This window comes from Mchenga conophoros, linkage group LG20 (genome assembly GCF_057382185.1).
Source record: "Mchenga conophoros isolate Kocher_MC1m ecotype Shallow Benthic linkage group LG20, M_conophoros_male_GT1.1, whole genome shotgun sequence".
Lineage (NCBI taxonomy): Eukaryota > Metazoa > Chordata > Actinopteri > Cichliformes > Cichlidae > Mchenga > Mchenga conophoros.
Genome location: NC_140545.1, coordinates 28,425,044 through 28,439,671, shown reverse-complemented (window position 1 = coordinate 28,439,671; position 14,628 = coordinate 28,425,044). Strand labels below are relative to the sequence as shown.

General features: G+C 43.0%; 2 protein-coding genes across 3 annotated transcripts; one reads left to right on the top strand and one right to left on the bottom strand.

The window, feature by feature from the left end:
* The first annotated feature begins 2,488 nt into the window (after window positions 1-2,488).
* gmeb2 (glucocorticoid modulatory element binding protein 2) lies at window positions 2,489-10,219 on the top strand. 2 transcript variants are annotated; one of them, XM_085260097.1, is made up of 10 exons: window positions 2,489-2,755; window positions 3,194-3,356; window positions 3,842-3,921; window positions 4,137-4,261; window positions 4,336-4,439; window positions 6,349-6,506; window positions 7,597-7,665; window positions 7,762-7,899; window positions 8,002-8,124; window positions 8,248-10,219. In XM_085260097.1, exons 2-10 carry the CDS (start codon window positions 3,214-3,216, stop codon window positions 8,871-8,873), a joined length of 1,566 nt encoding a protein of 521 aa, XP_085116223.1. In that variant the 5' UTR covers window positions 2,489-2,755; window positions 3,194-3,213; the 3' UTR covers window positions 8,874-10,219. The 2 variants fall into 2 exon arrangements, with proteins under 2 accessions (XP_085116223.1, XP_085116224.1); XM_085260098.1 differs by lacking the exon at window positions 3,194-3,356.
* A 2,062-nt stretch (window positions 10,220-12,281) lies between these two features.
* On the bottom strand, window positions 12,282-13,926 carry pdyn (prodynorphin). Its single transcript, XM_085260100.1, has 3 exons — window positions 13,805-13,926; window positions 13,369-13,492; window positions 12,282-13,041 (listed from the first exon to the last, which is right to left on the bottom strand). Exons 2-3 carry the CDS (start codon window positions 13,489-13,491, stop codon window positions 12,475-12,477), a joined length of 690 nt encoding a protein of 229 aa, XP_085116226.1. The 5' UTR covers window position 13,492; window positions 13,805-13,926; the 3' UTR covers window positions 12,282-12,474.
* Between the last annotated feature and the right edge of the window lie 702 nt (window positions 13,927-14,628).

The following is a 14,628-nucleotide window of genomic DNA, read 5'->3' as shown; positions in this document are numbered from 1 at the left end:
GGGGAGAGGACAGTCCCCTGTGGTGCCCCTGTGTTGCTGATCACCTTGTCAGACACACACTGTGGGAGACGTACATATTGTGGTCTTCCTGTCAGGTAATCAACAATCCAGGACACCAGAGAAGCATCCACCTGCATCGCTGCTAACTTATCACCCAGGAGGGTCGGCCTGATGGTGTTGAAAGCACTGGAAAAGTCAAAAAACATGACCCTCACAGTGCTCGCCGGCTGGTCCAGATGGGTGTAGACACGATTGAGCAGGTAGATGATGGCGTCCTCAGTTCCGAGACGAGGCTGATAAGCGAACTGAAGGGGATCCAGATGTGGTCTTACTATGGGTCGCAGCTGGTCCAGGATGAGCCTTTCCAGGGTCTTCATGATGTGGGAGGTCAATGCCACGGGCCTGTAATCCTGGGGGCCACTGGGACGAGGCGTCTTTGGTACAGGGACGAGGCATGATGTCTTCCACATCACCGGGACCCTCTGCAGACTCAGACTCAGCATAAACAGTTTATGAAAGACTCCACACAGCTGGGGGGCACAGGCCTTGAGGACAAGGGGACTCACTCCGTCTGGTCCAGCAGACTTGCCTGAGTGAAGTCTCCTCATTTGCATCTCAATCTGGTATTGAGTGAAGGTGATGGGTGGGGGAGGGGTGTCAGGAATCTCACAGGAGGCAACATGTGAAGAGAGAGGCTGGCACAGTGGTGTGGCTCTGGATTCCAGGCTGACTACAGGTGAGGTTGTGGGGGTAGGAGCAGACACTGTGGTGTCGAATCTATTGAAAAACAGATTCAACTCATTGGCTCTATTCTCACCTCCCTCAGTTCCCCTGCTGTTGGTTGGCCTGAATCCAGTGATGGTCTTCATGCCCCTCCACACCTCTCTCATGCTGTTCTGCTGGAGTTTCCACTCCAGCTTCCTCCTGTAATTGTCCTTAGCCTCTCTGATCTTGTCCTTTAGTAACACCTGGATCTTCCTCACCTCCTCTTTGTTGCCCCCTCTGAAAGATTATTAAGATTTGATTTCCACAATAATTAATTAACACAATAAACACACCTTTTAACCTTTAGTGTATTTTAAAACTTTTTAAAAAACTATTAACCTGGATTTTTAATGTGTCTGCCCTCAAAATACTTGGGGGCAGTTTCTCCTCTTTAAATGTGCTCTGTACATAAAATAGACTTGACAGTCAACACAATATATTTATATATTCCTTATGTGGTGAGAGCAGGAAGGTAGTTCCTGGAGGATGATGGAATTGATACCATCTAATAGAAAACCTCTGGGACTTTATTTTTGGTCTATCCAACACCACCAGGTTACACCTCAGACTGTTTTGGAGCTCAGTGATTTCCTGGTCCATATGTGGGAGGAGACTCCAGGACTCCATTGGTTGTCTCAATAGGACCATGCCCTGATGTTGTTAGACATGCTTACAAACCTCGTTGTTTGCCTATTGTTGTTTGTTATCAACATTATCCTAGCCTAATGATAATAAGCCCCAAATCTGCTAAGTCTTTGGTGATTGATGCACTTGCATGTTTTCAGGAACAAATTAATTTCATTTATGTTTGCTGATAACACCCATAAATGTCTTGTTTAATCTCTTACTTTAGAAAATTCTGAAACTTCTGTGCTGCTATGGCTGCTAGTGTGTGCTGCCAATTTCTATTGCAAGGCTCTGTGATCTGGCTTTGTTGCAAAATAAATAAATACATTTTAGAAAAGTAATAATCCTTTTGTTCTCATGCTTATAGCATTTAACTGTTTCCTTCTTATTATTAGCAAGAACAATTAGCTGTACAAAAACTTATAGAAACTTAGTAAATATAGAAACATGTAAAAAGTCTTGATAGCTTTCTTATTTTTTAATTGTAATGCTCCTAAGAGAGAACCTTGGGAATGGAGCAATCACTGAACAGAAAATACAACACACACGCACGCATAGGATAGGACTGCAAAGGAAGCCACAAAGAGTCTTTCAGCTGATCTCGCCAAACAGACTCTGTTAGGACAAGGATGAAGGGCATAACAAGACAAGGAATATAGGAAAGGTGGTGAGAGCACTGAAAGGAAGATATGAAGGGACAGTGCTTTTACAAAATTCAAAGGAAAACAGAGAAACGAGAAGCACAAGAAAGAACAGCAGAGAGGAGACAGTCATATCTGGACTTAGACTTGGACACACTGGTTTAAACAGAAAAATACCACACAGGAAAATGTGTCTGCAGTGGAGAACCATAGAACATGTTTTATTGCAATGCTGAAAATATGAGGGTATGCATAGACAACTGATCCAAAAACTGAAATGAAACTGGACCTTACTGATTTATTTATAAAGAACTGAAGACGTGAAAACTATCAGGCTATATTTCATTTTTAAGACAGCCTAATTTGTTAGGTAGCTTCTGTTTTTTGTATTTTGTGGCATTTCAGCCTCCACACCAATGGAGGGCAGTAATGTACCATCTGGGAGCGCCAACCACCAAGAAAAATAACAAAGGAAGAAGAACTATACAGAAAACTATTCATGCTAGCTGGGTACGAGCAGGAAATCTTAATTGTATTTGTTTTCAAATTTAGGCTTCAAAAATAGAGCGACAGTTTTCTGTATGAAGACGAAAGGAGACGGATATCATCAGCTTTATATTTTGACAGTAATTTACTGGAATAGGTTCAGATTTACTAGATAGCATCCTTTCTGTCGGGACGACACCAACACACCGTTTTCAACATTACGTCCCAAGGCCAAGGTAAGCTTATTCAGCTCCCTCTATAATACTCTAATCTGCGGGAGCGTCGTTACATCCTGTTCGATCAGGCCAAGAAAGCAAACACGTTCAGTTCATTTCAATATGTTAGTTAGTTTGTTGCAAACAAATTCAAACCCCAACAATTTAATTCCGTCACAAAATAGTGATGTCTCCTGTAGTTTTTCCAGTGTAGACAAAGTACACAGTAGATGCTGTCAGTGTTTACTACAGCTAGCAGCCATTTAGCCCCGTATACAGTTACGGACGCTCTGCAGTCATTCCCAGTATTACTGGAATAATTCTGCACATTCCCACCCTTCTCTGAACTATGGTGTGTTTTTGCTATAGTCAGGAGATCATTTATTCTAATTACTAAATCTTTTACAACATTATACAATCAGTAACATCTGTCCACCCCCTGCTGTCACCTGTCTGTAGGTGAGCTCCTCCGAGTCTTCATGGCTTCATCAGAGGTAAACATGCAGGAAATGAATGAGGTTGTGATCGTCACCTTACCGGAGTCGGGGAGCGAGGACCTCCCCTCTGTGGCAGAGGAGGATAAAGCAGTGCTGGTCACTGCAGAGTTGACCCCTCAGACCGGGTAACACATACTCACTGCACACATGGCCTTGTGGTCAAAATGTAAAATAAATGGGAAGGGGCAAATTTACTGAAAGATATAAGATGAGTAATAGTGAGATAGAAATGCAAAACTGCTATAAAGAGACAAACAGGTCCAAAGATGAGCAAGATGTCGACAAAAACACAAAATAAAAATATGCAAAAGTGCACGCTACAAAGAAATGCAACAAACACAGAAATGTAAAATCACTGAACATGTACAAAAATGGAAAATAAATAAAATAAAATGACTGTCATACAAAGTGAGAGAGATACAACATTAAAAATAAACTCAAACAACTGTAATAGGATGCAGAATAGCTACATAAAGAACAGAAATACTGTAGGTGGACTGCCAACTCCACTTACTTGACAGTCATATATATACAAAATAACATATTGTACATGAAATCACATACAGCAGATGTACTGATATGCAGAAGTTTGCTGTTTTTTCCCCCTCAGGGAGAATGTCCTCACAGTAGCACCAATGGAAGCAGAGGCCATCAGAGCAGATTCACTGGCAAAGGAAGACGCAGTCATTGGTAATTTGAACTGAACTTTTCTTTATTAGCTTCAGCTGGATTAATTTTTCTTGTTTTCCACTTTGTTTGCATAATTTTCTGTAAAGAATAAACTGCCGTGCCATTTTTCACTCTTCTGAATTTTTCAGAAGTAAATAAAAGAACGTGTAAGTGATGGTTTACTTTACAGTTTACTATGTGTCCTTATGAAGATGTTTGCATCTCTGTCTTTGCAGTGAAATTAAGTGAAGAGGTGGATGTGGAAGCTGACGTGTTCTACCCAATCACATGCGGAGACGTCAAAGCCACTCTGATCTGGAAGAAATTCGTCTGCCCTGGGATAAATGTGAAATGTGTCCAGGTACACAGTCGTTTTTAAAGCACTTAGCTTGTCCTAAATCTACACTGACTTGTTTTTCTTTCCTCTCTGATCAGTTCAATGAGCAGCTCATCAGCCCAAAGGAGTTTGTGTGTTTAGCAGGGAAATCCACTCTGAAAGACTGGAAGAGAGCTATCCGACTCAATGGCACCATGCTCAGGTCTGGACTTGTTATTAATAGACAGTAACTGTAGTGGATACAAACCCCACTGTGCAGTATATTTTTCAACACAATGTAATTTGAGAGAATCCAGTATTTAACCTTTTCAGAGTGCTTGTGTGCAGGACTTCTTCTTATCTTATAGTCATTAAATACATAAAGAAAGTTAAAATTGCAAAACAGAACTTGATAAAAGATAAAAATCAGCACTAACGCGAATGAGCCAGTTTGAACAGATGTGTTTGGAGCTGTGACTTAAATACAGGAAGAGAGTTTATATTTCTAATGGCTGGAGGCTCTGCTCCTCGGAGTGTTGAGACGTGAGGACGGAACAGTAAGATGAACAGCAGATGAGGATCTGAGAGGGCGAGAAACAGTGATGATATGGAGCAGGTCACACAAATAGGAAGGAGCAGATTTATGGATACACTTGTACGTGAGAAGTAAGATTTTAAAGTTTATCCTTCTATGGGCAACCAGTGAAGCTGCTGAAGAACTCGGGTAATATGAGCTCTGGACGGAGTACGAGTTAGAAGTTGGAGTTTATGAAGGGACCTTTTAGGGAGACCAAATAGGAGGGAATTGCAGTAATCAGTACGGGACGTAATAAGACTATGGACAAGGATGGCAGCAGCATGGGTAGGAGGGAAGGGGCGGAGTCGGTTATTATTACGTAAGTGGAAGTATGCAGACAGGGTTATGTAACTAATGTGAGGCTGGAATGAAAGAGTATTATCAAGTATGACACCCAAACTCTTAACCTGAGGGGAGGGAACGGTGGGAGAACGTTCAATGTTAATGGAAAAACTGTGGGATTTGGTTAAGATAGAGGCCGTGCCAATGAGTAAAACTTCAGTTTTATTACTGTTAAGTTTAAGAAAATTGGAGGAGAACCAGGATCTAATCTCGATAAGACAGTTTGAGAGGGAGGTAAGTGGGACGGATGAATTGGGTTTAGAAGAAATGTAGAGCTGGGTGTCATCGACATAACAGGGAAAATGTATATTATATTTTCAGAATGTATGTCCAAGAGGGAGCATGTAAATAATGAATAAAAGAGGCCCTAATACTGAACCCTGGGGCACACCAGCAGAAACAGGATAGAGACTTGAAGAGCGTGATTTCAATTGGATAAACTGAGTGCGGTCTGAGAGATACGAGGCTATCCAAGCAAGGGGTGGGGGGTGTATGTGGGGATATTGTGAGAAATGGTATCAAACGCTGTCAAGAAGAATGAGGATATATAGGAGACCAGAATCAGCTGCCATCAGAAGGTCATTGGTAATCCAGAAGACAGGCTTTAACTAACACAGTGGGAAGAGGGTCAAGGTGACAGGTGAAGGATGTAGATTTTTTTAATAAGATTAGATACATCAGTTATGGAGGGAAGAGTAAAGCTTGAAAATAACTGTGAGGAAGACAGTGGGGGAAACAGGAAGTCTACTTCAGAGTCAGAAGCTCCTGCAGAGTTAAGTTGACGGTAGATATCTGAGAATTTACGAGTGAAAAAAGAGACAAGCCGGCTTGTTGTTCCCGACAGCAACCAGTAGAGGGCCTGGTGGTCTCACAGTCTTGGGTGCAATGCATTAAAAAAGAACTTTTTCATTCAAATTAGTAATTTAAAGTGCTTAAATGTACTTTTTTTGTGTGTGTATATTTTCTTCCCTCCCCTGTTTGCATTTAATTTATTCATAAACTTGTAGAGAATCCCACGCTCCCTGGTTATTTATTTATTTATTTATTTATTGTCTATACTTAAACTCTCCCCTAGATATTTTTTTTGGCCTTTGGTTTGCATTGTAACTTATTTTCAACATGTTTTGCGTCACGATGGCACTCTTCTGTCAGACATGATAGACAGTTACAGCAAATTGTGCCTAACAGCCTTTCATCATATTTAATTTCACAGGAAGATCATGGACTCTGGTGAACTGGACTTCTATCACCACACAAAGGTCTGCTCCAACACCTGCCGCAGTACTAAAATAGACCTGGTGGGAACTAAAGTGTCCATCAGCACTGATTCGTCAGACGATGTGATTCCCGCCACGCCTTCATCAGCTGATTGTAAGTCCTTTTACAAAATGATTTGGTGCAAATCAAATACACTACATAAAAAATAATGACTGTGATGAAGCAAAAATAAACACTTTAAACAGTAAAAATTAACAGATTCTATACAATGTAGCTGCCATCGCCAGTGCGTGAATGGGTGGATGACTGGATATGTAAAGCGCTTTGGGGTCCTTAGGGACTAGTAAAGCGCTATATAAATACAGGCCATTTACCATTTATACACTATACTGAAAACAAAAATAACTTTGCAGAGTCTTGGAGTGTGTTACATCTCCATGTGCAGGTTTGCAAACATGATGAGGTCAGAATCATGAAGATTAATCAGTAATCTTTTGCATTAGCCTCACTTAATGTAATCCTGCCAACACAGATTTTAGGTTCAGACTTGATTGTGTTACATTGTGTGTTAGTTTGCGATCTCAAATCAGCCCTTTGTACTGTCGTCACCTCGCTGGGCGGGCGGGTGCCGTGGACACCTAAGTTTGTGAATGCAGTAATTGGAAAACGAGGCGACGTAGGAGCTTCAAATTGACGGCATAGGTGATTTCACTAAAAATCGTGCACAGGTTTGAATCTCAACACACCCACTGGTCGGACATGTTGACGCTTACATATGAAAGATCTAGCCAGGATCTGGCCTGATGGCTCGATTTTCCCTCGATATTTAAAATCTTTCACACAAGTTAGCCATCATATGATTCCTTCCAGCGTGGGCTGTAATATGATGAGTCTGTCTCAGGTGTAATATGAGAGTATTTAGCTCGATGCTTTGGCCCCATGTATGAGTGTGAGCACAGTTTTAAGAGCTTTTTAAAACCTTCATCCAGCAGTATAGTCACAGGCAAACAGAAAACCTGACTTGTTATTTCCAAGCTAGTTTTAGTGAAGACTGGGAAAACATGTTACCTGTGAAAAATCCCATTTGGCAGTAATTCAGTCACAGTGTGAGTGACTTTGCATCCAGGAGTACGTCATTGTTATAAATAAATATAAAGTGAAGCCACGCGCAGCACAGATGAGTGGAGCTTCTGAACCAGCACCACAGTCTGCACTGCAACCACGTGTGCCGTCTCTGTTGTAGTGAATGGAGCTGCAGCATCATTTCCAGAGGTGATGGAGGAAGCTTCAGGCTGGGTCACAGCCATCGGAGGTGATCAACAACCTACATACACACAGACACCATCAAGTGGAGTCACCTGACTCAGAGAGGTAATCATGTTACTGATGTGTGTGTTTGTGTGCACAGAGGACTCCATCGCGTTCTGGCGTGCGGTGAAGGAGGCAGGGCTGCTGGAAGAGGTGGTAGAGGACTTCCAGAATGAGCTGCAGGAGGTGCTGAAGGGGCTGCAGGAGAGAGTGTGTGACCCACCGCTGCAGGTCAAAGGTTAGAAACACACACAGGTGTGGGTCGGTTAGTCACCTGCCACAGACGACTAATAAAAATACTGATCGTGAAATGACGCAGCGTGACTGCTCTGTTTCTCAGATGCTGTTTTACTCAACAACATAGTGCAGAACTTTGGAATGCTGGACCTTGTGAAAAAGGTTCTGGCAAGTCACAAGAGCCAGATGGACCGTTACAGAGAGCAGTACACTCGCAGCTTAGCCGGTCAGTGCAGAATCCTAAGTGGTCTTCCTTGTGCTTGTGATTTGTGTAACTTTGTAGAAATGACTGCATTCTGCATGAAGGAGTAACAGCAATCTTGTGGTACTTCACCGTCTCCCCCTGTAGCCCTGGAGCAGCAGTGTGACGAGCACAGGAAGCGAGCCAAGGAGCTGAAGAGCAAATCACAGCACCTCAACAACGTCCTGATGACCCTCACGCCGGTGCCTGCGCCTCCCGGGCCCAAGCGTCCCCGGCTGACGCGTGCTGTCTCCGGTCCTGCCGCAGTCAATGCTGCACCCACCCAGATCACCCTGCCTCTTAGCCAGCTGACCAGCCTCCCACTGGGGAAGGTGCTGACTGTGGCAGGAGCCCAGCCCAGCACCAATGTTGGCGCGTACACCCTCCTGACCTCCTCGCTCTGTGGGTCAGAGCTTTCAGCTGATGGCTCTAACTTGACAGTTTTGTCCACTGCTGCCGGTCAGGAAGGGGCAGCTGGGGCCAGCAGCCAAGCAGCCTCCGGGGCCTTCGTTAAGTTGGTGGGACCTCAGTTCCAGCTGGTGACGCTGCAGGGTCTGGCCACCACACAGGGCGCCGCTGTCCAACAGCAGGTTGGCACCATCAGTGTTGTCGACGCCTTGGCAGCCACCACTGCCGACGATTCCGAGGAGGCAAACCAGCTAGATGATGATGATAAAGGTCAGCCAGAGCAGGTTAAAGAGGAAGACGGGGACCAGCAGGACCAGCAGCAGTGAAATACAGCCTGGCTGTTTGCTCCCTCGTCTGGCTTCTGATTGGCTTCAGTTTGGAGTGGACTGAAGGTGGAGGTGAAGGCCTATGAACCCTTTTCCACACCATTTCATGCATTTCAAGACATCCATAGATCTCCATTAGAAACTGAACAGGTGTTGTGACTGTATATTTCATCCGTAATAAAATATGTATCACGTCTGTCTGTTTATTCCACACAGGAAGATTGTTTAGTTTGATAATAAATGCTTGTTTTTTTTAAAGAAAAGTTCAGGACTTGAGGATTTTTGTAAAACGTATTTTTATAAAAAAGAGTGAAGGGATTTTTGAATTGTCCCGACCTTGGACGACTGTTTGCTGTGATGTTACTGGCTTCATAGATTCTAAATTCACTTGGATTATAAAACACTGTTAATGTACTGGGTCTTATATCGTTCTTTTCTATTCTACTTGAACACTCAAAGCACTTTGTACAACATGCTTTATGCTTTTCTGTCTAACATTCATCCTCTGACACATGCATCCGATAGCATGTTGGGATTTAGCTCCACCAACCTTCCAGTAGATGACCTGCTCCACCTCCTGTTCTTGGGATGCTTTGACCACTGGGTGTGGTCAGGAGAACACTTTAAAATGGGGGTAAAAAAACATTTATGTGAAGCTTAACCAGTACATGACTTATGCTGGCTGGAGTATGTATCATGAACTCAGCATTAACATGTAAATTACAAAAACTTTGTGTTATTTATACTTCACATTGAAGAAAGCAAATGTACAGGTATTTAATTGATCGTTACTCTTGTTGCGTTAAAGTTTTGTGACCCTACTTTGCATTAAAAGCTTTATTCTCCCCCAGAACATGAAGTTTATGAGTAAATCCTTCAGCTTTATAAGCAAAGCAGCAGATTGCAGCAGTCATTCCAAACTTAGACACGAGCCCCAGTCATCGGATGGTTGGTGGAAGAACTCTTAACTAGAAGAGATCTGCAGCAGGTTCTTTAGTTTTTGCATTTGCACACTTACATATTTCAAGTCATAGAACAAATGTTAATATTAGAAAATAGTCTTCTGTTATGAGAAAAAAGTAATTGCACTGTAAACCCAAGAACTGGTTGTGTTACCCTTGACAGAGCAATCAACTGATGACTGGCACTGAGTCATTCACATTACTGTGGAGCAACATTGGTCTGTTTTTCTTTGCAGAATTGTTCTAATTCATCCACACTGAAGGGTTTCTTTCATGAATCACTTGTTTAAGGTCATGCAATTTATTCACTTTCCCTCTGGGGTTAATAAAGTTTCTCTGATTCTGATGCAAGTTTGAGTTTTGAATAAAGAAGTGTAAAACTTTTGGGGGTTTTTTGGCATTCAGAGGTGGACGTGCTGCATAACACAAATGTGCTCGAGCTCCAGGGTACAAACTGATGGCTGGACTTTTTCTGATCAAGAGCAGAATTCACTGTTATCAGTTACAGAAAGTCATCCAGGTGCTGAAGCAGCAAAGTGACTCCAGACTATCACACTACCAGTACCATGTTTGACCGGTTAGTATAATATAATGGGACTCAAACCTTCTCATCAGTGCACAGGATATTTTCCCTAAAGTCTTGGATCATCAGGATGCTCTTTGGCCAACCGTGATTTTCATCGTGGAACTCTCCAGTCTCTTTCGTTCTGTTGGATCATGAACTCTGACCTCCGCTGGGCCAAGTGATACCTGCAGTTCTTTAGATGTTGTTCTGGCTTGTTTTATAACCTCCCAGATGATTCGTCTATGCACTCAGAGTAATTTTGGTAGAACAGCCACTCCTGGGAAGTTTCACCACTGTTCCAAGTTTTCTCCATCTGTGAGATTGGTGAACCACAAATGAATCTCACTAAAGTTTGCTGGAGCTCCAAATCCTTAGAAATGGCTTTGTGATGCTTTCCAGGATGGCATATGTCAATTACTTTGTCCATCCAATCACCTATCAGAGTCACACGAGGGCTAAAACCTTTCCCAGCTACCACAGGATGAGAAGCAGGTTATCTTTGTCTAGTCTTTGTTTGATCATTTGTCTGCGTATCTTTTTACATGGGCAGCAGGTGGCCCGGTGGGTCGCACTGTTGCCTCACAGTAAAAAGATCCTGAGTGTGACTCCACCTTTCTCCCCCTGTTCTCTCCGGGCACTCTGGCTTCCTCCCACAGTCCAAAGACATGCAGTCAGTGGGGTTCGGTTAGTTCCTCTCAGGAAAAAAGTTTTTGAACCTCTTGATCAGCTGGGCCCTTTTTCTGTGGATTTTTCCTGTACCTTTGTGGGTTTCCTACAGGCACTCCTGGCTTCATCCCACAGCTGTTTAGTTCAACTTGTCATTGTAAATTAGCCATGTACATGAGAATTATACAGTGAAGGAGATATGCTAAAGCTGGTAGTGTAAATTGTTCAGTAAGAATAGAAAAATGCCAAACGAGTCTATTTCTTTGCTTAGGGCTGCTGCCCCCGCGACCCGGCCCCGGACAAAGCGGATGAGGATGGATGGATGGAGTCTATTTCTATTTTTTTCTTCTGCTGTTTTTCTTTATAATAAGAAAAGGAATTTAAAAAATCTGCATATTCTCCTGTGGTGCTAATTCATACACATTCATTCATCGTGAATGACGCCTTTATTATTAAAGTGCTTTAATTCCTGTTCTGGGGGGAGACTTCTGACGCTTGCCCACACCGTGGCGCAACAGCATCCTGTTTTAATGACTTCACAGATTCATCAGTTTTCTGTCTCAGGATCAAATTCTTGGCATCTGCGGTGCTGTTATATTCATCCTGTAAAACTGTTTATCTATATTTTGGAAAACTTGGGAAAATGTGTAACAACAACAACAACAACAATAACCTAATATAATAATAAATATTCAGGTTGTGTAAAATTTAGTTGGCATTTAGATTCTGTAAAGTGTCAAAGTTAAAATGACATGCATGATACAGCAACCGATCAGAAACGTTCAATTTATGGAATATGAAGCGTACCATTGCCTCGACCTGATTGCTCCTAGATGTCCTATCCTGACCATACAAATGAAATGTTCTCCACAATGGTTTTATTCCAAATCACTTTAAGCTTTGAGCTGGCCTTGATTTTTGGTGTCGTTAGAAGTAAACAGAATTATTTTCATTGTTTGTTAATATTAATTATATATATTGTTTTTAAAATTAACGTAAGTATCTATTATGTCAAGTATTGTTTTGAATAATAAAACGGGAACATTGACACAAACCCTACATCGTTTTACTGGGAAATTCAAAATTGGGACAACAACAAGCAGCCTGAGAGTGCAAACAGCGGCCGCAACAAGAGAAACAACAACGTAAAATTGTTAAATCGCTCTCAAAGCGAACACCGCGCCATATCGTCCTGTGTGCAAAAAATCAAATACATTTAAAAAGAGGGTGATTTTATTTATGATTTTATTAAACAAGCATTTATTGAAGGAAAGGCGATGATGCAAATTACACAAATGTTACACAGAAGGCAGCCGAATCTAGGCGAGCTCAGCAGGCATATGATACTTCAATTATGGCATTTCAAGTAAACCTGTGCAAGTTCCTTTGAGTTCTCCTACGACTGTGTCTATAGGGTCAGCTCGTCATAGGAGAAATAGGGCTCCTCTACTGAGCGCATAGAGATTTTGAAGTGACGGCGCAGAAACCCTCCGTACCGCTTGTCCCACTTCAGGTTGTTCAACTTTGGTCGGACTCTCCTCATGAAGCCTCCGTAGCGCTTCTGCAGCTCCTCGGGCTCCTGGTCCTCCTGCTCCACGGAGCTACTTCTCTTTGACTTTGGGCCGAATTTCCGTAAAAAGCCGCCGTAACGTTTAACATAACCACGGAGGATGTGATCCTCTGGAGTGTCGTCTGCCTGCTCCGCTGTATCTGCGTCTCTATCTTCCAGCTTCTTCAAAAAAAGCTCATATTTTTTGGGCAGCGAGGCACCTTTCAGGATGTAATTGTCGCGCCACGGAGAGGCGAATATTTTGTTCTTGTTCTTGTCGATCCTCTTGATGAAGCCGCCGTAGCGTTTGACCAGATCTGCCTGCTGGCTCTCCTCCTCCTCCGCAGCCTCATCTTGGCTGAAGTCGGCCAACCGCGGAGCCTGGCTGCAGCTCTCCAGCTGGCCCTCACAATCGGCGCTGCACGACTGCAAGACACAGACAAGATCGGGAAACCAGGGGACATCAGCAGGGCGCACTATACCTGAACGCACGTTACATTTCCCACTTGTGAGTTTTGTTTGTGGTAAAGCTCGGCGGCTGCGCCTTACTTCCCAGTCGAACGAGAAATTTCAAAACTATATATACACACAGGCTACTGCATATTCCAAGATTTTATTAATGGTTTTGCCTGATTTTTAACTCCAAGATTTAGACGATTACAGTTAGAATAACACACTGAAGAATTTTCTATCATTTTGGATCAGCAACAAGATTATGAAGTCATCTTAAATTTCCCTTTTGAACTTTCTTACCAGGCTGCTGTAAGCTTCATCGGCGCTAAGAATTTGCTGCGCGCATTTCTGACACTGTGAAGAACAGTCTGTGTGGATGCAGGGCGGCAAGCTCAGCATCAGCACCAGGACATACCACTCCATTCTTCAAAAACATCCAGACACACACACACACACACACACACACACACACACACACACACACACACACACACACACACACACACACACACACACACACCAGTCGGTGAGGGGAGAGAAACACCACATCAAATGTTTCACCAGACTGGAATTAAAGAAATTACTGAAACTGAGAATCACGTTAGCGGAGAGCGCACGTAAGTTTTTTTTTTATGTTCCTTCGTCTACTTGTTATCATTACCAATAAAAGGGAAATAAAATGTTCTCTAGTTTAAAGTTTGAGAGAAAGAAAAAGTGTAAAAACCAGACTCGGTACCTCAGGAATCGGACCGATACTTCCAGCCTTGTTAAGAGTCGCAGAGGCACATCTACCACGAAACTGCTCGCTGTCCGCCCTCCGACACCCGTTTCTCTAGCGCGTCTTGGCGTCTATCTTTTTATCACTAGAGATTTGGCTGTGTCATCAGAACAGCTTCTATAATCGGACCAATAGGAGGGAAATATACTGCGTAAATAAACGCACTGCCTCCCCGCTTCAGGAGTTTTAACAACGCCCACACAGAGACAGGAGTAGCAGCGCGGTTCATCCCATCAGCACATCGTTATTGTCATCATTCCATCTCTGAAGTGACCAAACCCCTGGCTGTAAATCATACTGACATCAATAAGAAAATGATTTTTCTTTTTCAGTGGAACACCATATACCTGAACTGAACAGGAAATGGATCCAAAAGTGACCATTGTGCGTCAAAACAGAGCTTTTCACTCAGCGGCAAATCTTCTGGGGTTCAAGGCACATAAGGCCCCTCCAGGTTCACCGCCATTGTCTTATGTAAATAATCAGACACCACCACCGTCAAAACAACGCCCTATTAACATTTTACGCTGCTCAAAAAAAATTAAAGGGACAATTTAATTAAAAAATCATGCTGGGTATCTAGACTCATATGGACTGGGCACAAAAAGATGCCACATTGTTGGATGGATCTGAGGGCTGAATTCAAAGACACCCTGAAAATCAAAGTGAAAAAAGGATATGGTGTGGTGGACCACTAGAGGGCTCCACTCACACCCAGTATATCCGGTTGTTCAGTGATGACACGACGAATCCTACTTCCGGGCCTAAAGTAGTCTGCGTTT